Genomic DNA, 25,588 nt, shown 5'->3' with positions numbered 1-25,588 from the left:
CCAGGAACCAATCCCCAGAAAAGGAAGCGAAGGAAGGGGGAGGAGCGACTTCCGACAAACGGAAGTCACTCCTCTCCCTTCTCCCGCCTGCGCCCGCTGCGGGCTGGTTTCCGCTTCCGGATGGTCGCTCCCGGTGGCGCGTTCTGGTAGCTCAGTGGTTGCCATGGAGATTTTGGGCGAGTACGTTGGGCTGGAAGGGCAGCGGCACCAGCTGCGGGTGTCCTGTGAGGCGCCGGACGACGCTGACCCTCTCCAGGGCCTATTGTCGGGCGTGGCCCGGATGAGGGAGCTGGTGGCCGAGCTCTTGGACCCCCAGGTGCAGCGGGAAGCGCAGGACCGAGCGGCGGCGGCTCCAGAAGAGGCCTTGGACGGTGAGCTCTGAGACCGTGGAGGGCGGGAAGGTGTGGGAACCCGGGGAAGATCTGTTCGGGGAGCACGTAGAGCTGCAGACTTGAAAAAAGCTTCTAGGGAAGAAGAATTCCACCTAAATTTTTTTTTTTACAACTTCCGCCCTATCTGGGCGGAATTGGGGCTGATTAATTTGCTTCTACCCAAGCGTTTTCACCACTCTATTTCATTTATATCACACTACACAAAAACAAACAGCCGGCTCACTGGTTAAGCCTCGATCTATGAACCAAGAGGTCACGGTTGGATTCCTGGTCAGGGCACGTGCCCGAGTTACGGGCTCAATGGGCGGGCGGGGGGGGGGGGGCCTTCAGGAGGCAGCCGATCAATGATTGATCTCATTGATGTTTCTTACATATTTAGAAAGCAAAACAACAAACACAAGAGGCTGCTGAAGGCCCGCTGTGTGCCAGGCACCAGGCTGGTTCTGGAGAAAATGCGGTGGGATCTGGCCAGGTAGCTCAGCCCGTTAGAGGCGGGCTTCTCCTGGATCAGGGCTCAGACAGGAATCAACCGATGAATGTGTAAATAAGTGGAGCAACATATGGCTATTCCTCTTCTCTCCTTCTCTCTCTCTCCCCCCCCCCCTTCCTCTCGCTCACTAAAATAAACATTTTTTTAAAAAAGGAAAGAAAAATAAAAGTGAATGTGATTCCGTTGCTCTCCTTGTGGATGGAACTCGGAGTGATGAGGGTGAAACAGGCAAATGCTTATTCAGGAGTGAAAGGATGACCCCAGGACCTCTTGTAACTCCTGCAAACCGAGCGAACCCAGGAAGGCCTCAGAGAGGGCCTGACCGAGCTGGGTGTTTTACCAGCTGTGAAATCACAAACGCGTGGAAGACTGGCCTCTAGTCCTGACCGGTTTGGCTCAGTGGATAGAGCGTCTGCCTGCGGACTGAGGGTCCTGGGTTCGATTCTGGTCAAGGCACATCCCCAGTGGGAGGTGTGCAGGAGGCAGCGGATCGATGTTTCTCTCTCATCAATGTTTCTAACTCTCTATCCCTCTCCCTTCCTCTCTGTAAAAAATCAATAAAATATTTTTTTTTTTTAAAAAAAAAAGGCCTCTAGCTAAGAATAGGAACAGGTCCTAACCGGTTTGGTTCAGTGGATAGAGCGTTGGCCTGCGGACTCAAGGGTCCGAGCGAGGTTCAATTCCGGTCAAGGGCATGTACTTTGGTTGCGGGCACACACCCAGTAGGGAGTGTGCAGGAGGCAGCTGATCGACTTTTCCAACTCTCTATCCCTCTCCCTTCCTCTTTGTAAAATATCAATAAAATATAATAAAAATAAAGTAACTCTAAGAATAGGAACAGGTGCCGAAGATTGGGACGGATTTTGGGTTGAAGAGTCTTAAGAGCCCAGGCACCCTACTCTCCCATATCCCAGTGTTGTAGGTGCAGTTTGTAAATAGAAAGGTGAACTTTAACTGCATTAATCTTTTAAAAATATTGTCTTGAATGCAAAAACGGGTATTCATTTTGACTGGCCCAAACTGAAGGACCTATGAACTAATTATTGGAGGCAGGGCGTAACTCCTCTGTAGAGTGGCTGGAACTGTACTTGCCTTTTCTTTCTTTTCCATTTTGATTGCATCTTGGTAGTTCCAGATCATGTGAAGGGGCTTGTTTGGAACATTACACTGAGTTCAGATAACATTGTTTCCATGTCAGTATATTGAGAGTGAAGTCCTGTTTCTTGGCTCCAGAAGTACCTCTCTAATCTCTTGAAAATGTCGTCATTGGCATATGGACAGGAGTATAACTAGAGCCATTTTTTAAAAATCTGATATTACTTATTGGAAAAATAACTGCCACCTGTTCGATTAATGGTGGGTCAAGCTGCATTGACTAATGACCGACCAATCAGTAGAAACCACATACTGGAAAGCTGCTGATAGTCTATTGAGATCCTCCCCTGGGAGCCCCCCTACAATTCCGGCCCTGAAAAGCCGGTGGGACCTAGGACCCAGCCCGCTTTCTCTATGGAACAGTGTGCCTTTCCCCCGCCTCCTTCCCCCAGGCCCCGTTTCCGGTTTCCGTGCCTCTTGCTCTGCATCTCTTTCTCCCAAGCCCCAAGGGCCCTCTTTTGCCTCTGTTACCTTGTTTCCTGAGCCCATTTCTTCTACAGCTCACTTCTGCCTCTGTGACTTTCTAAGTAACTTTCTCTTATAGTCTGAAAGAAAAAATGGTGGGTCAGGAATATTTTCTTATAGGTTGGCATGTTTTTGTACTATTTGCTTAATGAAATCCCCATAAAACTTAGGTTTGAATTACCTTTGTTAAAAATAATAGAATACATTGGTCCATGGGGCTCAGTGGTTAGAGGGTCTGCCCATGCACCTTAGGGTCTTAGGTTCAATTCCTGGTCAAGGGCATGTACCTGGGTTGCAAATTCAATCCCTGGCCCTGGTCCAAGCACATGGGGGAGGAAACCAATCAGTGTGTCTCACATCAGTGTTTCTCTCTCTCTCCCTTCCCTCCCTTCCTCCCTCCCATCCACTCTCTCTAAAAATCAATGGAAAAAAATATCCTCAGGTGAGGATTAACAATAACAAAAAAGTAGTAGAGATTAAATGGTGAATGTTATGTTATATGAATTATATCTCAAATAACAATGTACAAAATAAAAAATTACAAGTACAAAAGCAAAGTGATAGAACTTAATATTAAAAGCACTCCAGTTACCAAATACAAAGGAATTAAATAGACAGTTCTCCAAAACAGATATATGAGGCCAATAAGCACATGGAAAGATGTTCAACATCATTGGCCAGCACCAAAATGCACATCAAAACCACGATGAAATAACACTGCATGACCACTAGGATGGCTATCATAAAAAAGAACAATAACAAATGCCAGCTAGTATATGAAGAAATTGGAGCCCTTATTATTACTGGTGAAAATGGCTGGTGTGGCTCAATTGGTTAAGTCCTGGGGTCACCAGTTTGAGTCCTGGTCAGGGCACATACCCATGTTTTGAGTTTGATCCCTGCTGGGGGCCAGCCCCAGCGGGTCCAGGGGTTCCCAAAGGTGTGGACGGAGTCGGCGAAGAATGTTTTACACGGAGACAGCATTCAGAGCTCTCTAGCTTTCCTTAGTCTCCGTGGATCTTCCCTGTGCCTGGCTGAGGCCACAGAGAGAGAAAGATCCCAAGGCAACCTGAGCCTTTATTTTATAGTGAGTGGTAAACAAGGTAGTGGTTACCAAAGTTACACTGTTCTTGTGAGTTTCACTTGTTTACACTGTTCTTGTGAGTTTCACTTGTTTTTGTTCTTGTGAGTTTCACTTGTTTACACCATGGTTATACTTCCTGCACTTCCTCAGCCCATTAGCTTCCCAGATAAGATCTAGTGAGTGTCATAAAGTCAAGCCTAATTATGCTAAGAGGACTGTGCCCTCTAAGCTGGGACTTGTTTGTGACTCTGCCCACAGGTCAGTTCGAGGCTTAACCCTATATCAGCTCCCTACAGATCCCTGGTCAGGGTGCATATGGGAGGCAACCAGTTAATGTTTCTCACTCCCCCTCACTCTTCCTCCTTTAGAAAAGAGCTTGTCAGTTCCTCAAAAAGTTATACATAATGCCCAGCCAGTGATGCTCAGTGAACCAAGCGGTTGCTGGTTCCATTCCCAGTTGAGGCAAATGCCCGGGTTTCGGGCTCAATTCCCAGACGGGGAAATGCAGGAGGCAGCCAATCGATGTTTCTCTCTCTATCCCTCACCCTTCCTCTCTCTAAATCAATACAAACATATTTAAGAAATAATACACACAAAGTTAAGCATAAAGTCAACATTTATTGACCCAGCAATTCCACTCCTAGTTCTCACAAGAGAATTGGAAGCATGTTCACACAAAAACTTACACAGTAATGTTCATAGCAGCATCATTCATAATAGCTAAAAAGTGGAAACAACACAAATGCTCATCAATTGATGAGTGGATACACAGACTATGATATATAGTGGAATATTGTTCAGCAATAAAAAAGAACGAAGTACCGATATATGCTACATCATGAATGAACCTTGAAAACGTTATGCTAAGTGAAAGAAGCCAGTCACAAAAGGCCACATGCTGTATGATTCCATTTATATAAAATGTCCAGAATAGGCAAACTATAGAGATAGAAAGTGGTTGCCAATGATTGAGGACAATAGAAAGTGACTGCTAATAAATATGGGATTTTTTTGGGGGATGAGGAAAGTGTTCTAGAATTAGTCATGTTGTACAATTTTATGAATATACTACAAATCAAGCTGTATACTTTATAAGAGTAAATTTTATGGTTATATGAATTATATCTTCAAAAAAGTAATAGGAAAGGTTTTAAGCACCAAAATTACTGAAATCTTTTTTTTAATTTTAAAATAATATATTTCCATTGGTTTCAGAAAGGAAGGGAGAGGGAGAGGGAGACAGAAACATCAATGATGAGAGGGAATCACCGATCGGCCACCTCCTGCACACCCCACACTGGGGACCGAGCCCACAACCAGGGCATATGCCTCTACCGGGAACCGAACCTCGAACCTCTGGCTCATAGGTCAACACCCAACCACCGAGCCACGCCGGCTGGACTGAAATCTTTTTAATGATACATACTTCAAATCTGGAATATACATGGTTTTATTAATCCTAAAGTGAAATGGTCTCATTATCAACCATTTTAATTATATTTCTTTCAACCACTGAACACATTGTCATACAAATATTTATTTTAAAAGGTGATAATGAAGATGATGCAGAAGATGAAAATAACATTGATAACAGAACTAACTCAGATGGACCATCTGCAAAACGGCCAAAAACATCATTTTAACAATAGCTGTATGAAATGTAAAAGACTGCTGCCATGCTTGCTCTGCAGCCCACATACTAAAACTGGAACAATACAGAGAAGATTAGCAAGACCCCTGCGCAAGGATTACACGCAAATTTGTGAAGCATTAAAAAAAAAAAGACTACAGCCATATCAACATCTGCTCTAATTGAGAAAAACATTTGTTTTGTTCCTCTGGCACAGTTTTGTCAAAGAAAAAAACTTCTGTTTCCAGCAAAGAAAGATATAATAAATGTTTAGAAATGAATCTGTTTTCTTGAGTGAAGAATTTCAGGCCATGGAAATAATAGAGAACACTTCATAATGTGTAAAATCCTTTAAGTTGGCAATTCATATTGTTTTCTACTTTTTAAAAAAAGATTTTTAAAATTGATTTTTAGAGAAATGTTGATGTGAGAGTGAAACATCGATAGGTTGCCTTCTGCATGCCCCCTTACCAGGGATGGAATCTGAAACCCAGGCATGTGCCTTGACCGGGAATCAAACTGACAACCTTTCCATGCACAGGATGACACCCAATCAACTGAGCCACACTGGCCAGAGCTTTTTCATTTGTTTTCTATTTCTAAAAATAATTATTGAATTAATTTGTGTGATATCTGCATCTTTTAACTTCTTTTATTATAAAAAGTACATGTCACCCACTGGTGTGCCTCAGTGGTTGAGCATCGACCATGAACCAACAGGTCACTGGTTCAATTCCCAGTCAGGGCACATGCCTGGGTTATGGGCTCAATCCCCAGTAGGGGCCATGCAGGAGGCAGCCAATCAATGTTTCTCTCTCATTGATGTTTCTAACTCTCTTTCTCCCTTCCTCTCTAAAATCATATTTTTTTTTAAGTACATGTCATGGTTTGTGGACAAAAATATTTCAAAGAACTGTTGTGAACAAGTGATGAGATTGGGAATTGACTATAAGAATGGAAATCTGGTCCTGGCCAGGTGGTTCAATTGGTTGGAGTGTCGTCCCATACACCCAAAGGCTGAGGGTTCGATTCCCAGTCAGGGCACATACCTTGGTTGTGGGTTGGCTTCCTGGTCGAGGCACATACAGGAGGCAACCAATCAATGTTTCTCTCTCTCTCTAAAAACAATAAAAAAAATATTCTCGGGTGAGGATTAAAAATAGAAGAAGAATGGCAATATGTATCAGAATTGTACACTTGAAACCTATATAATTTTATTAACCAATGTCACCCCAACAAACTTAATTTAAAAACAATAGCAGTCTGCTTAACTAAAAAGAAAACAGGAATAGAAGTACTGAATGAAGATAAAGAAGACCCCTTGAGAAAAACCCAAGGAAACCTTGAATCCACACTCACACCCAATATACAGACATCCAGAGATGATACAATTAAGTGACGATATAGGCTGTTGCAAAAGTAGGTTTACAGTTGTGAATGCACGAAACAGTTTATTCTTACACTAGAGGCCCGGTGCATGACATTTGTGCATGGGAAGGGGGTGTCTCTCAGCCTGGCCTGTGCCCTCTCACAGTCCTGGACCCAAGGGTTCCTTAGTGCTTAGAGGTGAGAGAGGCTCCCACCATCCCCGATGCGCTCACCTGCTGTGAACCCAGCTTCTGGCTGAGCAGCACACTTCTTGTGGGAGTGCACTGACTGCCAGGGAGCAGCTCCTGCATTGAGCATCTGCCCCCTGGTGATCAGTGCACATCATAGCAACCAGTCATTCCACCGTTTGGTCGGTTTGCCTATTAGCCTTTTATTATATAGCATTATTATTCATTATTGTATTTCCCATACGAACAACTGTAAACCTATTTTTGTTCCAACCGGTATATTTAATTTGTAACTTAAGAGAGCCAAATGGGATGTTCTTTTATGCTGTGAACACAAATATAATCTTTAAGTAAACATTCTGTGTTGACTTTGATATTTCCTATCATCCTGTAACCATACTGATTTTGCTTAACTAAGGACTATTTTTTAATTATCCTCCCTCTTTAAAAAAAATTTTTTTTATTGATTTCAGAGAGAAGAAGGGAGAGGGAGAGAGATAGAAATATCCATGAAGAGAGAGAATCATCAATCAACTGCCTCCTGGATGTCACCTACTGGGGATCCAGCCCACAACCTGGGCATGTGCCCTGACTGGAATTGAACTGTGACCTCGTATATAGGTCGACACACAACCACTGAGCCATACTGGCTGGGCTCATTTTGTTTCCTTCTTTGTTTAATATATTTTAAAAACTAGAGGCCCATTGCATGACATTTGTGCACTGGGGGTGCAGGGGGTCCCTCAGCTCTGCCTGTGCCCTCTTGCAGTCCAGGACCTCTTGAGGGATGTCCGACTGCTGGCTTATGCCCACTCCCTGTTCCCTAAGCTGGCAGGCAGACATCCCTCAAGGGGTCCTTAGCGTTGCCTTAGAGGTGGGAGAGGCTCCTGCCACCGCTGCTGCGCTCGCCAGCCATGAGCCTGGTTCCCGACTGAGCGGAGCTCCCCCTGTGCAAGCTCACTGACTACCAGGGGCAGCGCCTGCGTTGAACGTCTGCCCCCTGGTGGTCAAGTGTGCATCATAGTGACCAGTTTTCTGCCGTTTGGTCGATTTGCATATTAGGGTTTTATTACATAGGATATGTTTATAAATAAGAAATTTCAAGATACCTGTGCTGTGATTCAGTGTTTTATGGTCTAGGCCCATGGTCGGCAAACTGCGGCTCTTTGGCCCCTTGAGTGTGGCTCTTCCACAAAATACCACATGAGCAGGCACATATAGTGAGATTGAAACTTCTTGGCCCATGCTCAGAAGTCGGTTTTCGGCCTGGGTGAGTCTATTTTGAAGAAGTACCATTGATATTTGGCTCTGTTGACTAATGAATTTGCAGACCACTGGTCTAGGCTATAGATTTGATTAATCTTTTCCTTTAACTTTAATACTGATTTTAATTCTTATGTATCTTCTTCACACGTGAGCCATATGTGTAACAAAAAAGGTCCTGTTGGCTGTAACCGGTTTGGCTCAGTGGATAGAGCATCGGCCTGCATACTGAAGGGTCCCAGGTTCCATTCCGATCAAGGGCATATACCTTGGTTGAGGGCACATCCCCAGTGGGGGGGGTGCAGGAGGCAGCTGATCGATGTTTCTCTCTCATTGATGTTTCTAACTCTCTATCCCTCTCCCTTCCTCTCTGTAAAAAATCAATAAAATATATTTTTTTTAAAAAAGATCATGCTGAAGGACCAGTATAGAAGAAATGCCTAGCTTCTGTGGCACTGGGCGCCCCATACTTCCCCCGTCATCATATGAAATGTACTGTAGCAGCATTATTTCTTCAGCTACTCAGATTTTTTTTTAAGTTTTATTAAGAAGGACTAGACTTTTAAAGGAAATAAAGTTTATGTTTTTTTCCAAGTGAGAAAATCAGTTGGAGATATCTGTGGCCCTCAAGTTCATTATGTAGTATTTTTATCTAGTTCCTATTTAGCCTATAAAAGATATCTCTCAGTGAAATTGTTCAGTCTGTACAAATATAGAATATTATTTTTTATATGGCTAGAAGAGTCATACCTTTGACATCCTGAAAACCTATGCATTTTAACTTGTCAGCCACCATGTGGTAATAAAATGTTTATAAGAAATTTCTGTTTGAACTGATTGTAGTTGAGCACTGCAAAGCTCAAAACTGTATTACCATAAATGCAGCTAGTGATAGTTTCAAATAAAATTAACATTAATTAAATAATACTACCATCACTTGTGGTAATTATTTCTTGGGTATCTAAGTATATTGTAAATAGAGTGTAAAATTCTTATAGAAATTGAAAAATATAGGAATGGGCAAAAGTAGGTTTACAGTTTTGAGTATATAAAATGCAGAGTTTATTCTTGTATTATTATTATTATTAATTATTGTATTATTTCTTTGTATTATAACTATAAACCTACTTTTGCCCGCCCCTATATTTGTAAAACAATACTCAGTTTTAACAAATGAGAAATGAATTGATTTCTCATAGTTTTTGTGATGAAGTTGGGTTCTTTTCTCATTACTTAGAACATCATAAATTTCAGGTAGATTCAAGAATTTTAGAGTAAAGAACAAAACCATTAAAGTACTAAAAGAACCCTGACTGCAGCTCAGTTGATTAGAGCGTCATCTGATATGCCAAGGTTGCTGGTTCCACCCCCAGTCAGGGGCACATACAAGAATCTACCAATGCCGAAACCGGTTTGGCTCAGTGGATAGAGCGTCGGCCTGCGGACTGAAAGGTCCCAGGTTCGATTCCGGTCAAGGGCATGTACCTGGGTTGCGGGCACAACCCCAGTGGGGGGTGTGCAGGAGGCAGCTGATCGATGTTTCTCTCTCATCGATGTTTCTAACTCTCTCTCTCCCTTCCTCTCTGTAAAAAATCAATAAAATATATATTAAAAAAAAAAAAGAATCTACCAATGAATACATAAATAAGTGGAACAACAAATCCATGTTTCCCTCTCTCCCCCCACCTCTCTAAAATCAACAGAGTAAAAAACAAAAGTGGTAAAAGAAAATGGGATAATAATTTCTATAATTTCAGAGTGAAGTTTTCCTAAGCAAGTTTTTAAAAATCCAGAAACCATAATAGAAAAAATTAGTAAATATGATTACATAATAAAATTTCTGAACATTCTGTGAATAAGGTTAAAAGACAAAGAAGGTAAAAGTATTTCATATTTTCAGCACAGATGACTAAGAATTAATTCCTTTTATGGATCTCATGTGTACCAGTCAGAAATACACTAGAAATGGGCAAAGGAAAGGAACAGCAAGATCACAAGAAATACACATGGTTTTTAAATGAAAATGTTCCACTTCCAATAAGTGAAAATTAAAACCATAATATAATACCATTTTTTTACTTTCAAATGGAAAGATCACAAGTTTTTTGTTTTTTTAAAAATATATTTTATTGATTTTTTTACAGAGAGGAAGGGAGAGGGATAGAGAGTTAGAAATATCGATCAGCTGCCTCCTGCACACCCCCTTCTGGGGATGTGTCCGCAACTAAGGTACATGCCCTTGACTGGAATCAAACCTCTGACCCTTCAGTCCGCAGGCCGATGCTCTATCCGCTGAGCCAAACCCGTTAGGGCAAGATCACAAGTTTTGATGCAAGATTGAGCTGGGAAGGATGTGAGGTCTATAATACTAGTATATTGATGGCGAGTATAAACTGATGTAAGCTCTTTGAAAGTCAAGTTGACAATTCTGTTAAAATGTTAAATTGATTCAGCAATTTTACTTAAAGAAATTTATCCTACATCTAATAGCAACAAGTGGACAGATCTGTTTACAGAACTATTCACTGCAGCATTCTTCTTAGTAACAAAAAAAAGTACACAACCTAAATAAATGTCCATCGGAAGATCCTGGTTAAATAAAAATAGAACATGAGTATACTAGAACATTTGTGCAGGCATTAAAACGACCAAGATATAGCTCTGTGTTGTTAAGGATCAATCTCTAGGATATGATGTCAAATGTAAACTAGCAAAATATACAACAGTGTGTAGCATGCTCCTATTGGAGACTATTGGCTTGGATGTGCTTATAATTTCTCTGAAAGGATAGTCAACCTGCTTCTAGAGAGATAGGGGTCGGGAGTGAGAGGGGGATTTTTCATCATATACTCATTTTGTTTTATTTGCATTAAAAAAAAATCATGTTACGTATTTTTATGCACAAATACAGAAAAAGTTATTGTGGAGTCTGCCGCCACCACCACGGCTGCCACGGCCGCCCCCGGGACAGCTGCGCTCCTGAGCACCCCCAGGGCAGCGTGCTGGAAGTTACTGACAGCTAAACCCAGCCCTCAGCAAATCCACCTCCTCCTCCACACCTTCGGGGTGAGACCCCTCCAGATCCAAGCCGGACTCCATGGCTGAGCAGTTTAACTGCCACTACTGCAAGGCCTCCCTGCACGGGCAGAAGTACGTGGAGAAGGATGGCCACCACTGCTGCCTGGGCTGCTATGACGAGCACTGCGCCAACACCTGCGTGGAATGCCACCTGACCATCGGTGCAGAAGCCAAGGAGGTCCACTATAAGGAAGGCTTCTGGCACGACACCTGCTTCCGCTGCTCCCAGTGCCAGCACCCCTTAGCCACCGAGAGCTTTGTGGCCAAAGAGGACAAGGTCCTGTGCAAACAGTGCCACCTGCTTGAGAGCGCCCACAGGTGCAAGGGCTGCTCACAGCCCATTATGCCAGGAGATCAGAACGTAGAGTACAAGGGCACCGTGTGGCACCAGGACTGCTTCACCTGCAGCAACTGCAAGCAAGTCATCGGGACAGGTAGCTTCTTCCCTAAAGGGGAGGAGTACTACTGCATGGCCTGCTATGAGAACAAGTTTGCCAAGCACTGCATGAAGTGCAAGCAGGCCATCACATCCGGAGGAATCACTTACCAGGACCAGCCCTGGCATGCCGACTGCTTTGTGTGTGTCACCTGCTCGAAGAAGCTGGCCGGGCAGCGTTTCACTGCTGTGGAGGACCAGTACCACTGCGTGGATTGCTACAAGAACTATGTGGCCAAGAAGTGTGCTGGATGCAAGAACCCCATCACTGGGTTTGGCAAAGGCTCCAGCGTGGTGACCTATGAAGGACAGTCCTGGCACGACTACTGCTTCCACTGCAAAAAGTGCGCCCTGAATCTGGCCAGCAAGCGCTTTGTCTTCCATCAGGAGCAGGTGTATTGCCCTGACTGTGCCAAAAAGCTGTAAAGCAGCAGGGGCTCCTGCCCTGTAAAATGGAATCGAGTCTTGTTTTTTATGTTCTCGCCCTCTGACCTGCACTGTCCGTAGGGCAAGAGTGGTCTGTCACCCCTTCAAAGTTGCTCCTTCTGTCTTTCCTCCTATTTACAGTATTACTCAAATAAGGCCACTCACATTAGGACTGAGCAGAAAGCAGCCCCGCGGCAGAGTTCATTTTGCGGTGGCTGCAGTTACAAAACGAACAGTTTACTTTTCTGCATGTTAATCATCGCGCAGAAAAGTACCAGCCATTTAGCTGCTTCGTGATGTAAGCAAGAAACCTAGGCCAGTGGTCGGCAAACTCATTAGTCAACAGAGCCAAATAGCAACAGCACTTCTTCAGAATAGACCCGCCCAGGCCGAAAACCGACCTCTGCACATGGGCCACCAAGTTTCAGTCGCACTGTACGTGCGCGCCCGCACGTGGTAGTTTGTGGAAGAGCCACTCTCAAGGGGCCAAAGAGCCGCATGTGGCTCGTGAACCGCAGTTTGCCGACCACGGCCCTAGGAGGTAAAGCCCCCACTCAGGTGCCCTTCCTGGCTCAGCTGGGACCCATCGTGCCATCACAGGACACACAACAATTGCACCGGCTGCTCCAGCTCCCTGTTCACCCTGTCCCGAGAGTAGAAAGAGGACGTACCGAAACGCATGGTTTCACTTCCTCATCAAAACCTTCTTTCTGCTCTTTGTGCTTTCAATCGACTAATACAAATTTCCAGGAAATTAACATTTGAACTTAGCTGTGGGTAAGCTGACCTTTTCCCCATACTAAGTGTGAGTTCCCCGTGTGCTGTGTTTTCTGGACATTCCTACTTCCAAGCATGGAACGTGCGGGTGATGTGGAGGGTGCAGGCATATCGGAGAGAACGGCCTGTTTCAAAGGAACGTTGTCACAGTGAATTCTGGAAGCTAACAAAACTAACCCAGCTGTCCTTTTTCTTTTAATTCATATTTTTGTTTTAATTACTAGCGGCATAGTTTATGGTTTTGGAGACTTACATGAAAATACTTTAGTACCTCACATGTTCCTGTAGCTTTGTAATCGTCGTACAGAAGTAACCATGAAACTCTAGGCGGGTGGCTGAGCAGGTGCCAGGACTGTCATTGACACGGATGTGACATTTCCAAACAATGGCAAGTCGAATCCCATGTGACAACAGCTGTCTGCTGTTTGTCGCTGCGTTAGAGGCCTGCCAGCAGCATCCCCTCTCTGTGATTCTTAGGGCTGTTCCTCACGAGCTTAGCGGGGTTTCTTGGGGAGGAGGGCCACCATCCACACAGGCAGAACCGGACTGCCATGCAGTGCTTACCTGAGATGCAGAACCACCTACTCACTATGTTCTCGCTCCATTGTTATAGTACATAATAGAATGAGAGGATGCCAGAGTGGACATGCAATGACAGTACATCTAACATGCTCCTAGCAGTGGTTAGAGAAGCAGGCGCCTCATTTCTACTTTTTGTCATTAGCTATTATCATCTAACGTGTCAGGGTGTCCTAACAGAATAAAGCAACATGTAAATTTAAAAAAAAAGAAAAGAAAGTTATTGTGAAACTTTCTAAAGATTTTTACTTTCCAAAAGTCATGCTTTAAATTTAGTAAGGGCAAAACAGCCATGTTTATAGTTTTAAATGTCATTAAGTAATTCAGGACAAAAATGAACCAACCCAGACTTAAAACATAAAAAATCCACCCCCCCATTGTGGCTCAGCAGGTGAGGAACCAAGAGGTCACCCGTTCGATACCCAGTCAGGGCACATGCCCGGTCCCTAGTGAGGGGCATGCAGGAGGCAGCTGATTGGTGATGTTTCTCTCTCATCAATGTTACTATCTGTCACTCTCCCTTTCTCTCTAAAAATCAACAAAAACATTTTTTTTAATCCATTTCCCATCTGACTACTATTTGTCAGATTAGGGAATACAAAGTGATTTCTAAAGAAGTTAGGAAAACAAAACAAAACCAAAATAGAAAAATAAAAAGGTTAAGAAAACTGGACTAAATATGAGGTAGGATACCATTAAAAAAGGTCAGAGGTGTTTCTAAAACCAAAGTGCCTTGCCTTGAAGAAATTGCCTCTAGCCAGTGCACTATTCTTAAACTATTAAGCAAATTTCAGTGTAGCTGCGACTTTTCCATTCTCGGGTGACCTTTGGGATCAGAATTGCTTTATTTAAAGACATGGCCCAGGAAACGGTGATTGCTAGGCAGTAAGCTTCTATTTAAATCTTTTAAAAAGTAGTTCACACTGGGGCCATTGGGAATTTCCTCTGGTGCCAAAAATTCTGCCGAAGATAGAGGCCACTTGCAGAAAAACATTACTCGCTTAAATAAGTGCTTTATGGGGCCAAGGGATTGCCCTGAACGCCGGAATACTATAATGTTTGTTGTAGCTCTAAGGGGTTGTCATGACACTTGGTGCATGTTAGGTGGTTTTCTCAAGGCTCTAATCACCACTTGAAATACACGCTTGTTTGTGAATGTGGTATATGTTTTTCTCTGCATCAAGAAGGAAAACCCCGCCCTGGCCAGGTAGCTCAGTTGGTTAGAGCATCTTCCTGATACACCAAGATTGAAGGTTCAGTCCCTAGTAGTCAGGGCACATACAGGAATCAACCAATGAATGCATAAATAAATGGAACAACAAACCGATGTAAGGAGAAGGATCCCAAGGCAACCAACAGAACAAGAATTCTTGGCAAAAAAAAATTGGGAGACTCATTTTAATTTTGGCCATAAAAGAACACATCAGTCCATGCCGAAACCTGAGAGTTTGGTAACTATCTGTGATAGTGTCAACAAAAAAAGTTGAATAACCAAACTTACCTAGAACATGAGACAGATTATGCTCTGCACTTAGTAGTAAATGTTAACTTTAACCTTTATTCTCCCTGGAGAGTGAACTAGATTGTTTTGCAGTCTAGTGAGAGAGGTGTTCCGGGACACTGAGCATCATTCATGCAATAAATCATTACTGAGCACCTACTGCTCCAGGCACTGGGGCAGGGGCACACAGCAGTGAACAGGCAGATCGCTGCGCTCATGGGGTTTAGATCCTGACAAAACACGTGTCATAGTAAGTGCTTCGGAGAAAAACAGGGAAGGGGGATGCTGGATTTTCAGTGGGGTGGTGAGGGGCAGCCTCACTAAGCTGGCACTTGAGCAGAGGTCTGAAGAAGGGGATGGAGTGGGCCGGGGCCAAGCACCCAGGCAGGCAGGACAGAGTGCCCTGGAACAGGTTTTTCTGGTGTGTTCTGGAATCAAGAAAACCAGTGTGGCTGGCGTGGAGTCAGGGGCTGAGAGTATTAGGAACTGAAGTAAAGGTCAAGGGCCACTTATTTATGACTCTGTATGCCATGGGAAGGACTTTGGCTTCTATTCTGAGAAGGGAAACCACAGGAGGAACTTTTGAGGAGTAAGAGTTTAAAAGGATCCCTCATCAGGGGTTTGCCAGCGATCTCGTAGGGAACTTAAGGAGCAGATTTTGGTGGGTGGAGAGATCAGCAGCTTGGTTTTGGACATCTAATAAATATCAAGTAAGCTCAGGGGAGAGAGACAAGGTAGTAATATAAATGTGGGCATTTAAAGCTATGAGCCTGGATGAGATGATCAAGGGAGTAAAAGAGAAAAGGGGGGGGTGGCAAGCCAGCATTTAGAAATCGGGCAGATCCCCAAGGAGGAACCAGCAAAGGAGACGGGAGGAGCTGGTAAGTAAGAAAAATATCTAGACCTGGGCTAACACATAGTGGCTACTAGCCACTGGTGGCTATTTAAATTCTAATTGAAACTTTAAACCCAGTTCCCCAGTCACTTTAGCCTCATCTCAAGGGCTCATTTCACGTGGCTAGTGGCTACTGATTGGGACAGCACAGATCAAGAACATTCTATCCTCGCTGAAGTTCTGGGCAGTAGTGATGAGAAGCCAACTGAAGAAAGTATCTCAAGGAGAGGGAATGTGTCAAAAACTGCTAATAAGTAATTGGAGGACTGAGACTTGACCAATGGATTCAGTTCTGTGTAAGTTACCAGTGACCACTTGACAAGAAGACAGTTTTGGTAGAGTGGGGGGCAAAAACCTGATAAATGGGATTCGGGATAAACTGAAGGAGAGGAGTTGGAATCACAATATGCAGACACTTCATTTCCAAGCTTGGGCTCCAGCTGGCAGCTGTCTGCAGTCTACTCGCTGAGGCCCAGGTCCATTCCAGGCGGTGCAGGACCATGGGTGTCACCCTTGCTCATCTCCTGCTTCGTTTTCTCCGGCTGTGGGGCTGGGTCTTGTCACACCTGGAGAGCTTCAAGAAGCAGGAGTGAAGCTGTCCTCTCCCCCTCACCTTGCCACCGGACCACCCCAGCCTGTCCTATCGTCCGCAGCATTCCTGGCTGCCTCCCCTGGATCCTGGCCTTCAGTCAGTGACTTCCTCTACAATCATAACCTCTGATTTCTCCATGGTGACACCCTGGAACTACATATACCGGCTATAAGGCTCTGGTCAGTAGGCCTCCCCCTTGTAATAATAAAGTCTATTTAAACCTTGGGGTGGGGGAGGAAATATAAACACCTCTTTTAAACATCTGCAATTCAAACAGCTAGGGTGAAGTTACCGCAGAATAGTTTTTGAGGTGGTTCCAAAAATAAACACCAGATCTCGTGACTAACAATTGAGTCTTTATGGTGCAGAAAACCCTGACTCACTTGAAGACCTGCCTCTAAAAACAGGATTGCCTGGGCTATGCCCACAGAAATGGACATAATTGGTGGAAAAGGGATCCTGACATTGTTCATATGAGCTTTGCGATGTTTATTCCCTTGGGTGATTCTAATATACAGCCACAGTTGAAGACCCCACTCACTGCCTTAGACCAAAGCAAAAATACTAATGCATGATGATTCCCCATCATGGACTACAATTACATGGCACTTAAAAAAAAATATGTTGTAGAATTTATAATGATGGCAAATGTTTGATGCAAACATGAGTCATGTGGTATTGTGGCAAGCTTTTCTGCTAGTATTTTTGAGACTGAAAATGTTAAACCCATCCAAAAAATCCACACTAGATATTCTCAATAAAGACTTTAACAATACCCACGGTCAACGAAATATACCAGTTTGATTATATTATGGGTACAGTGATTCTCTTGGGCGTACTTTAACGACTCCACTTCCCCAAAGAAAAACTTTTTGTTACCACTCTATTTTTCTCATACCTGGAAGCATATACTGACTGGTTAGGGATCCTAGGATGCCTGTCTCTTTCCTAAAATCTCTGATACATTTCCCTTATCTACTGTTTATCTCACTACCTAATCCTGTAGTCACTGCTTTTTTGTATTGTGATGAGAATATAAAATAAGTGATGACCTGCTATAATAATAGGTCTCCAATCCATCAGTTTTAACCTCCTCCTCGGTCTAATAGAGTTGCGAGATAAATTTCACCTTTTCCTCTTTCCCAAAAGAGTGCTTTGAACTCTTAAATAGTCATAGACAAAATAGTAATAATCCAACTTGGATAATTAATTCCTAAGTAATCAAAAACAGATTAACTCTGCAATCTGAAACATTTAGAAATACTGCATTACTCCTACTGTAATTATTTTAACATTTCTACTACCAAGGACATATTATCTTGAAAGACAGAGACGAGCATTTACTTACCAAATCTCAATATTAGAATGTGAAGAGAGAAAATGTACTTCAATAAAAATGAAGTCACTTTACAAGTGACCAATTCACAAACCTTGCATTATACCAAACATTTGTAAAATAAAAAGTAACAAATAATTTTCTTAAATCATTTCCAAACTATCACTGCTTCAAGACTAAGCAAATAAAACAAGAAACTGCTCAATGATTTTCCTCAAATTATGGAGAAGCAATAGATTGGGATGATAGAATTGGAGATCTGAAGCCAGACATCCAGTTCAGTGTCCTGGCTCTTTCACTTACTTGCTGTGTGATCATGGGCAAGTTATTAATTCCTCAGATGTCCTCATTTTACTCTTCTGTAAATGGCACTGGTGCCAGTACATACCAGCCTCATAGGGCTGTCATGAAGAATGCGTATCACTCAATGCAGTGCCTGCAGCATGCACACTACACTGCTCCTTAACTTATAATGCTTACTCTCAAACCCATCATGAGTTAAAAATGTAAGTAGAAAATGCATTTACACACCTCACCCACTGGACCCCTGAACTTGGCCTGGCCCACCTTAAACGTGCTCAGCACACTTCTGTCAGCCTACATTTGGGCAAGATCATCTCACTGCTGCCCAGCATCACGAGTATTATCACTAGCTTGGGAAAAGATCAGAATTCAAGTACAGTTCCTGCTGAATGCATGTTGCTTTAATATCATCATAAAGTGGAAAATTCCTGTCAAACCATGGTAAGTCAGGGACCGTCTATAATTAGTAAATACTCAAAAGATACAGGTGATTGGGTTATCTGTCCTTCACAGAGACGCAGATACTTCAATCTGCCGCTTACTTTGATGATTGTATGTACTATAGCAGAAGATAAATCATTTCAGGAACTAGACCCATGGAGGCAGTAGAAGAAAGATTTGGGACTAATTAGAGAAGAATCTGATCTTGCTGCTTTTGAGTTGCAAAAGTACCTGCTTTATCTTTCAAGTAAGAGATTGCTATGGAAAGTGCAGCATTCCACTCTAGTCAAATCAGACTTAAAAGGTGAGACTGCTAGAAACTTTTAGGTTTCCAGGAGCCCATACACACTGAGAAAAACCTTTCTCGATGATGCCATCTCCATTCTTTAACTTGGCGAGGCAGGCAGCGCCCGGTGCTGGAACAGCTGTCACTTGTGAGAAGCGCTGTAGCTGTGGTTAGGAACAGGCATCCGATGCCTGGTCACAGCTCTGGCTGTGCCACCTACCAGCTGTGTGACCTCTGGCAGGTTACTTAACTGCTCCACCTCAGTGTCCTTATCTGTAAAATCTAGGTAATGGTTAGCTCATAGGGTTGTTGCATTAAGTGAGTTAATTTATGCAAAGTTCTTAGAACAGGGCCCAACAGAGTAAGCACCCAAAACGTTATGAAAACCTATCAGTGTGAAACATTTCCCTGGGATTAATGACATAGCTGTATAAAAATATATCTTAATCTCACCCCCCCCAAAAAAAATCCTAAAATCTAGTATTTCCATTTTTTAGATATTTGTATTGGTACCAGACATGAGGTAGTAAGTACAAATGCACAGGAGGAAGTACAAGGATCACATCTTCATGCAACTAACCTCTCGCCTAAAGACCAGCCCTGAGGCTAGAAAGGAGTACCAGGATGACTTGCCAGCGTCTTTTAGAGAGCTATCGCACATCTGACAGGCACTGGGACAAACATTTTCATGGAACACCTTGTTTCCATCTCCTATGTATAAGTTAGATTTCTCAATTTTCAAACATTTAGTTTCTTCCCAAGTTCTTTTTTAAAAAAAAATCAGTAGCATTAAGAATGCCCACAGCATTAACCAAAAGGAGGAATGAGTTCTGTGTATCAGGACAGCAATCATCTCAGTAATTTTATACCGATTTCTCACAAGCTGACAAATAGTTGGCTTACTCAGAAAAGCATGAATTGGTGTTTTAGTCGGAAGAATTTTAAAGCAAGCCAAGTAATTGTATAAAATTTAAACTTTATGACCATGTTTGGACCTTTTTACACATTAAACACAATGGAAATGTTCATGTTCATTTTTCTCCCCCAAAGGAAAAATCTCTGAACCATCACTATGTTGCACAGTAGAATAAGAATAGGAGTTTAGGAACTTATTCAAGTTTCTAAAGAATGCAAGTAACAGACATGATTTTACTTCCAAAATCTGAAGTCATCAACATTATTTTGTTAGGACTGTGTCTCAGGCTTCACCTAAAAACCCATTAGTCAGATAAAGACAGCCCCCTCGTCACACTGTGTGAAGGGCCTCTGCCCCACCACAACTTCCTGAGATCTGTGGAAAACCGCGTCTTGTGATCAGGTCCCGCCGGCACTGGCAGTTCTGTAGTCATAAGGGGAAAACGGTGACCGAGTCTATGTGTCAATCAGCTGCAGTCTGCTGATCTGATTAGAAGCCTTGACAAATGCCTGGTGGCGATTGCAAATAACTGCCAAGCATATCGGGATAATGCAGTAGCCCACCGTTTTGGGGTCAGCTCTGGTACAAGAATATAGGAACAAAAACATCTGCAGGTAAGGTATCAGGAAAATCACCGTCCACAACCAGAACGGCAGGGAGAGTAACCGAGCCTTCAAGGAGTGTGTCCACGTGGTTCCTTCAAGCGGCTCCTCGGGGTGCTGCTGGATGTGTTCCAAGGCCAGTCTGTTGTACGTCTCATTGATTTCAAACACATAGTAAAACGCTGCTGCGCTCGCTAACAGATACAATCCCACTCCAATCCATCCCATCCGCTGGCGAAAATTCATCATTCTCCATGCTCTGTGCCTTCAAATTAAAGAAAAAAAAGAAAGAAAATATAGTTAGGGTCTAGGAATGCTGTCAGGGCAACTATTCCAAATGTACTTACTTTATTTCCGACGACTTCTAAAATACCCTGTTACTACATTTACGGTTTAACATAAATTAAAATTGCATTTCATTAAGACATGTAAACAACTTACAGGTGGTTTTACGTAATAGTCCCGAGGAAGTACAAGACGTTTCAGTGTTTAGGGAGTCTGGTTTTAGGTGAATCCCACAGAATAGGTCACTACCTATGGCTTAAATGGGTCCGGGACACCTTCCATTAAAGAACTGGAACCGAAGTGGTTTCCCCCGGAACCTTCCACTTTACAGTGCAAACACTTTCGGACTTAACAGGACTGCTTCAGAGCGAGCACCTGGTTCTACGCGTCAGACCAATGTCGGGGCCCCAAGTCAGACAGTAAGCACGTCTTCAACACTTACAAGGGTCCCGAGAATCGTGCTGTTCCCACGGCAAGCGTTAGAGAGTCACTCAGCTCTGAATACTCGGGTGGCTTTGGCATGTCAGAGGGAGCGCCGTGAAAGAAACCCCCGGCGTCACCGGCTGGGGCACAGGGACCACGACCCGCCCGGAGCACGAGCTGGTTGTGATTAAGCTCGGCGTTCTACTGCGCGGGTCACGCGGCGGCCGGTCCCTGAGCTCCCGGCGCTGTCACCGGCCCCGCCAGAGACTCCCTAGCCGGCCCCGCCCCCTGTCACGCTGCGGCGCCCGTCGCCGCGACCAGGGCTGCGCGCGCGGCGCCAGGCCCGGGACTCTCCGTCTTGCAGCGCCGGGAGCCCAGGGCCGGGCAGCGGCCAGCGGCCGAGCCTGCAGAGCTGGGCAGGCGCCGGATCTCACCTTCCTGTCCGGGTTGGCCCGCCCGCTCGCCGTCCCGGATGCTGCCACAGTCGGGGCTTCCGGCTCGTCCCGGAAGCGCGCCCGCCCCGCCTTGAAAGGCCCGCCCTTAAGAGACGTCAGGGTGCGTCACCCCGCGGCGCCGCCTCCCCAGGCACGCCCCAAACAGCTCCTGTTGGGACCCGGGCTGAGGCTGTGGCAGCTGCGTGCGTGTGCGTCTGTTCAGGTGGGTGGCCGCGTCGGCCTCTCCCCGGTGCCTCGCTCGCGACTCTGGTCGCCTCATCGCTACTCTCGGCGGAGAGAACCGCAGAGCCCAGGCGGTCCGCCATCACCCCCCGACCCGCGTCGCGCCTCTGCACAACCCCTCTGCTGTGCCCGCCCCTCGGGGCTGGCCTCCTGGGCAGCGTCGGGAGCCGGCCCTGGCGCCTCGGCCGCTGCCGGGGGACGCAGGCATGGACCGCTAGGTGACGGCGGGGCGCCCGAGGAGGGTAAGATGGCTGCTTGCCGCAGTGGGGCCGCCTGGCGTCGGCCGCCGGTTGGGGTGCGCGCGGCTCTCCGGGCCCGGGGTCCGTGACACCTTCGCTGACCTGACTGCTTTGTCCTCGCAGGACCTGGCACTCGGGACGGTGACGGGACTTAAACGGGCTACCGCGGAGGAGGACTGCGAGCCGCGGCGGCATCCCGGTCCCCAGCACATTGGAGCGGAAGCACATTGCCCGGGGCACCATGACGCTGAGGCTCTTGGAGGACTGGTGCAGGGGGATGGACATGAGCCCTCGGAAGGCGCTGTTGATTGCCGGCATCCCCCAGACCTGCCTTGTGGCCGAGATCGAGGAGGCGCTGCGCGCCGGGCTGGCTCCCTTGGGCGAGCACCGCCTGCTCGGGAGGATGTTCCGGAGGGACGAGAACAGGACCGTAGCCTTAGTCGGGCTCACGGAGGAGACGAGCTTTGCCCTGGTCCCCAAGGAGATCCCTGGGAAGGGGGGTAGCTGGAGGGTGATCTTTAAGCCCCCTGACCCAGACAACGAATTTTTAAGCAGATTAACGGCCTTCTTAGAAGGAGAGGGCATGACCTTGGCTGAGCTGACCAGAGCTTTTGGGTATGGAAACGACCCCTTTGACCTAGACCAGAACATGATCCCAGAAGTGCGGGCCCCCATGCTGGCCCAGGCGTTAGACGAGGCCCTTCAGCCAGCCTTGCAGTACGTGAACTACAAAAAGCTGAGGGTGTTCTCGGGCGGCGATCCTCCAGGGCCCGAAGAAGAAAACTTTGAATCCTGGCTGTTCCATACCACCCAGATGATGAAGACCTGGCAGGTGTCGGATGCCGAGAAGAGAAGGCGGTTGCTAGAGAGCCTTAGAAGCCCAGCCTATGATGTCATCCGTGTCCTCAAGATAAGCAACCCTTTAATTACGGTCCCCGAATGCCTGAAGGCTCTTGAGCAGGTTTTTGGGGTTATTGATAATCCTAGGGAGTTGCAGGTCCGATACCTGAGGACTTACCAGAAGGAGGGAGAAAAGTTGTCTGCTTACGTACTCAGGTTGGAGCCTCTGTTACAGAAACTGGTGGAGAGAGGAGCAGTGGAGAGAGAAGTTGTGAATCAGGCCCGTGTAGACCAGATCCTTGCTGGAGCTGGGGACAAAACACTGCGCCGGCGGCTGCCTCTGCCCGAGGATGGCTCAGCCCCTGGCTTGTTCGAGCTACTGGAGCTGATAAAGGATGAAGAGGCAACGGAGGCAGAGGAGGAGGAGGCCCTTCTCCAGGCAGAATTATTAGAGGGACATTTCACCTGAATCTTAGGGAACCAGAAAAGGGACAGTGACAGTGAGCAGAGCATGGAGGTAGAATAATCCATATACTACAGTGGTAGACATTCACCCAGCCCTACCTTGTGATGCCAAGTAACTCATTTTTGCACAGTTCTCAGTACAAACCCATTGTCATCTGTGTGCCTACTTAAGGCCTCTTAAGTGGATCATTGACTAGGAAGACTGTAGTTCTGCACTGGCATTTACATATTTAAATTCATTCTGGTGAGTTTTTTATCATACAAAACTGGACAATAGTCTGTCACTGCCTATGTGCACTGCTCAAAACTACAAAGTTCTATCACTGCATATGTGCACTGCTCAAAACTACAAAGTTCTATCACTGCATATGTGCACTGCTCAAAACTACAAAGTTCTATCACAACATATGTGCACTGCTCAAAACTACAAAGTTCTATCACTGCATATGTGCACTGCTCAAAACTACAAAGTTCTATCACTGCATATGTGCACTGCTCAAAACTGTACAAAGTTCTGTCACTGCATATGTGCACTGCTCAAAACTGTACAAAGTTCTATCACTGCATATGTGCACTGCTCAAAACTGTACAAAGTTCTGTCACTGCATATGTGCACTGCTCAAAACTACAAAGTTCTGTCACTGCATATGTGCACTGCTCAAAACTACAAAGTTCTATCACTGCATATGTGCACTGCTCAAAACTACAAAGTTCTGTCACTGCATATGTGCACTGCTCAAAACTACAAAGTTCTATCACAACATATATGCACTGCTCAAAACTACAAAGTTCTATCACTGCATATGTGCACTGCTCAAAACTACAAAGTTCTATCACTGCATATGTGCACTGCTCAAAACTACAAAGTTCTATCACTGCATATGTGCACTGCTCAAAACTACAAAGTTCTGTCACTGCATATGTGCACTGCTCAAAACTACAAAGTTCTATCACTGCATATGTGCACTGCTCAAAACCACAAGTTGCCGTAACCAGTTTGGCTCAGTGGATAGAGGTCAGCCTGCGGACTGCAGGGTCCCAGGTTCAATTCTGGTCAAGGGCATGTACCTTGGTTGCGGGCACATCCCCAGTAGGGAGTGTGCAGGAGGCAGCTGATCCATGTTTCTCTCTCATTGATGTTTCTCTCTATCCCTCTTCCTTCCTCTCTGTAAAAAATCAATAAAAAATATATATATTTAAAAAACAAAAAAAAAACACCACAAAGTTCTGTCACTACATATGTGCACTGCTCTGAGAGGAAGGCAGGGGTAAGACCTGATCTTATGGAGATGTCAGCTCGTGTGGTAGCAGGTGCAAGTATAGCATGTCAAATGTGATCATGTATCAGCTTGTAGATGTCTGTTGCCCTCCATTTATCATGATTGTGAACAGTGGTTAAGATATTTTCTTTGTGAACCAGAATTTTGTTGATTCTGTGCAATCAAAACAAGAGACAGAACTGAATGCTGAGGTTAACTTTGCAGCTTCCATCTCTAACCTCAGGTTCCTGATGTGCATCATCATACATCTAGTTCTGAATATCATTTTAATAGGTATTATAAAATTATAAGTATGACCTTATAAAATAAAGGAATGCTGATAAAATGACCTCTTTTATCTGTTTGGTTTATATCAAATTTCCAAAAGAAATTTCAAAAATGTGAATCTGAAAACCACTTAGTCCCTAAGTGTGATTGCTGAAGGGAGCTCCTGAAGCACATGGAGTGAAACAGGACAGTACACAAATTAGTGCACATAGCAGGTGAGTACACTGATGCATCAGTGCATTGGTTTGGATGGTTTCCCAGCTAATAAGTACAGGGACAAGATTTACAATCAGGCTGTCTATTTCTAGAGTCCTTGCTCTTAATCTATTCTATGCTGCCTGGTTAAATATTCATTGAAGCCTGTAAGAAACACTATCATTGCTCCTGTTTTATTTAGTTAGTTTTTTGGTTAATCCTCACCCAAGGATATTTTTCCATTGACTTGAGAGAGAATGGAAAGGGTTGGGGGAGAAAGAAATATCAATGTGAGAGAGACACATCGATTGGTTGCCTGCAACCCAGGTGCATGCTCTTGACCAGGAATTGAACCCGAGACCCTTCGGTGCATGGACCGATGCTCTAACCACTGAGCAACTGCCGAGCACATTGCCCTTGTTTTACAGATGAAAGGCTTGAGGCTCAGAAAGCCTCAGAGTTAAGGGCAAGGGCGAAAGGGGACATAATCTAATTCCCAAGAGCTTTTAAAAAATATATATATATATATATTTTAAAATAATATTTTCTTTGATTTTTAGAGAGAGAGGAAAGGAGAGAAAAAGATAAACATCCATGTGGGAGTAGCACATGTGAGAGGGGAACGTTGATTGACAACTTGGGCATGTGCTCTGATGGGGAATGGAACCCGCAACCTTTCAGTGCACAGGACAAGGCCCAACCAACTGAGCCCCA

At 44.8% G+C, this 25,588-nt stretch overlaps 4 protein-coding genes across 6 annotated transcripts; 3 read left to right on the top strand and 1 right to left on the bottom strand.

Moving 5' to 3' along the window:
* Positions 1-95: 95 nt before the first annotated feature.
* Positions 96-13,954, top strand: LOC308530821 (four and a half LIM domains protein 1-like). The gene is made up of 2 exons (XM_081107543.1): positions 96-371; positions 10,947-13,954. The coding sequence occupies exon 2, from the start codon at positions 11,133-11,135 to the stop codon at positions 11,973-11,975; it is 843 nt and encodes a 280-aa protein (XP_080963669.1). The 5' UTR covers positions 96-371; positions 10,947-11,132; the 3' UTR covers positions 11,976-13,954.
* On the top strand, positions 119-5,495 carry GON7 (GON7 subunit of KEOPS complex). Its single transcript, XM_081107556.1, has 2 exons — positions 119-371; positions 5,135-5,495. The coding sequence occupies exons 1-2, from the start codon at positions 164-166 to the stop codon at positions 5,227-5,229; spliced, it is 303 nt and encodes a 100-aa protein (XP_080963682.1). The 5' UTR covers positions 119-163; the 3' UTR covers positions 5,230-5,495.
* A 4,391-nt stretch (positions 13,955-18,345) lies between the features above and the next one.
* On the bottom strand, positions 18,346-21,403 carry LYSET (lysosomal enzyme trafficking factor). 2 transcript variants are annotated; one of them, XM_081111065.1, is made up of 2 exons: positions 21,346-21,403; positions 18,346-20,468 (listed from the first exon to the last, which is right to left on the bottom strand). In XM_081111065.1, the coding sequence occupies exon 2, from the start codon at positions 20,450-20,452 to the stop codon at positions 20,057-20,059; it is 396 nt and encodes a 131-aa protein (XP_080967191.1). In that variant the 5' UTR covers positions 20,453-20,468; positions 21,346-21,403; the 3' UTR covers positions 18,346-20,056. The 2 variants fall into 2 exon arrangements, with proteins under 2 accessions (XP_080967191.1, XP_080967190.1); XM_081111064.1 differs by lacking the exon at positions 21,346-21,403 and adding an exon at positions 20,931-21,154.
* A 47-nt stretch (positions 21,404-21,450) lies between these two features.
* On the top strand, positions 21,451-24,740 carry MOAP1 (modulator of apoptosis 1). 2 transcript variants are annotated; one of them, XM_081094039.1, is made up of 2 exons: positions 21,451-21,568; positions 21,951-24,740. In XM_081094039.1, the coding sequence occupies exon 2, from the start codon at positions 22,069-22,071 to the stop codon at positions 23,134-23,136; it is 1,068 nt and encodes a 355-aa protein (XP_080950165.1). In that variant the 5' UTR covers positions 21,451-21,568; positions 21,951-22,068; the 3' UTR covers positions 23,137-24,740. The 2 variants fall into 2 exon arrangements, with proteins under 2 accessions (XP_080950165.1, XP_080950166.1); XM_081094040.1 differs by having other exon boundaries at positions 21,527-21,830.
* The last annotated feature ends 848 nt before the right edge of the window (positions 24,741-25,588 follow it).

Source organism: Myotis nattereri, assembly GCF_964212035.1.
Source record: "Myotis nattereri genome assembly, chromosome: 1".
Taxonomy (NCBI): domain Eukaryota; kingdom Metazoa; phylum Chordata; class Mammalia; order Chiroptera; family Vespertilionidae; genus Myotis; species Myotis nattereri.
The sequence above is the reverse complement of the archived record's forward strand: the minus strand, read 5'-3'. Positions and strand labels throughout refer to the sequence as shown.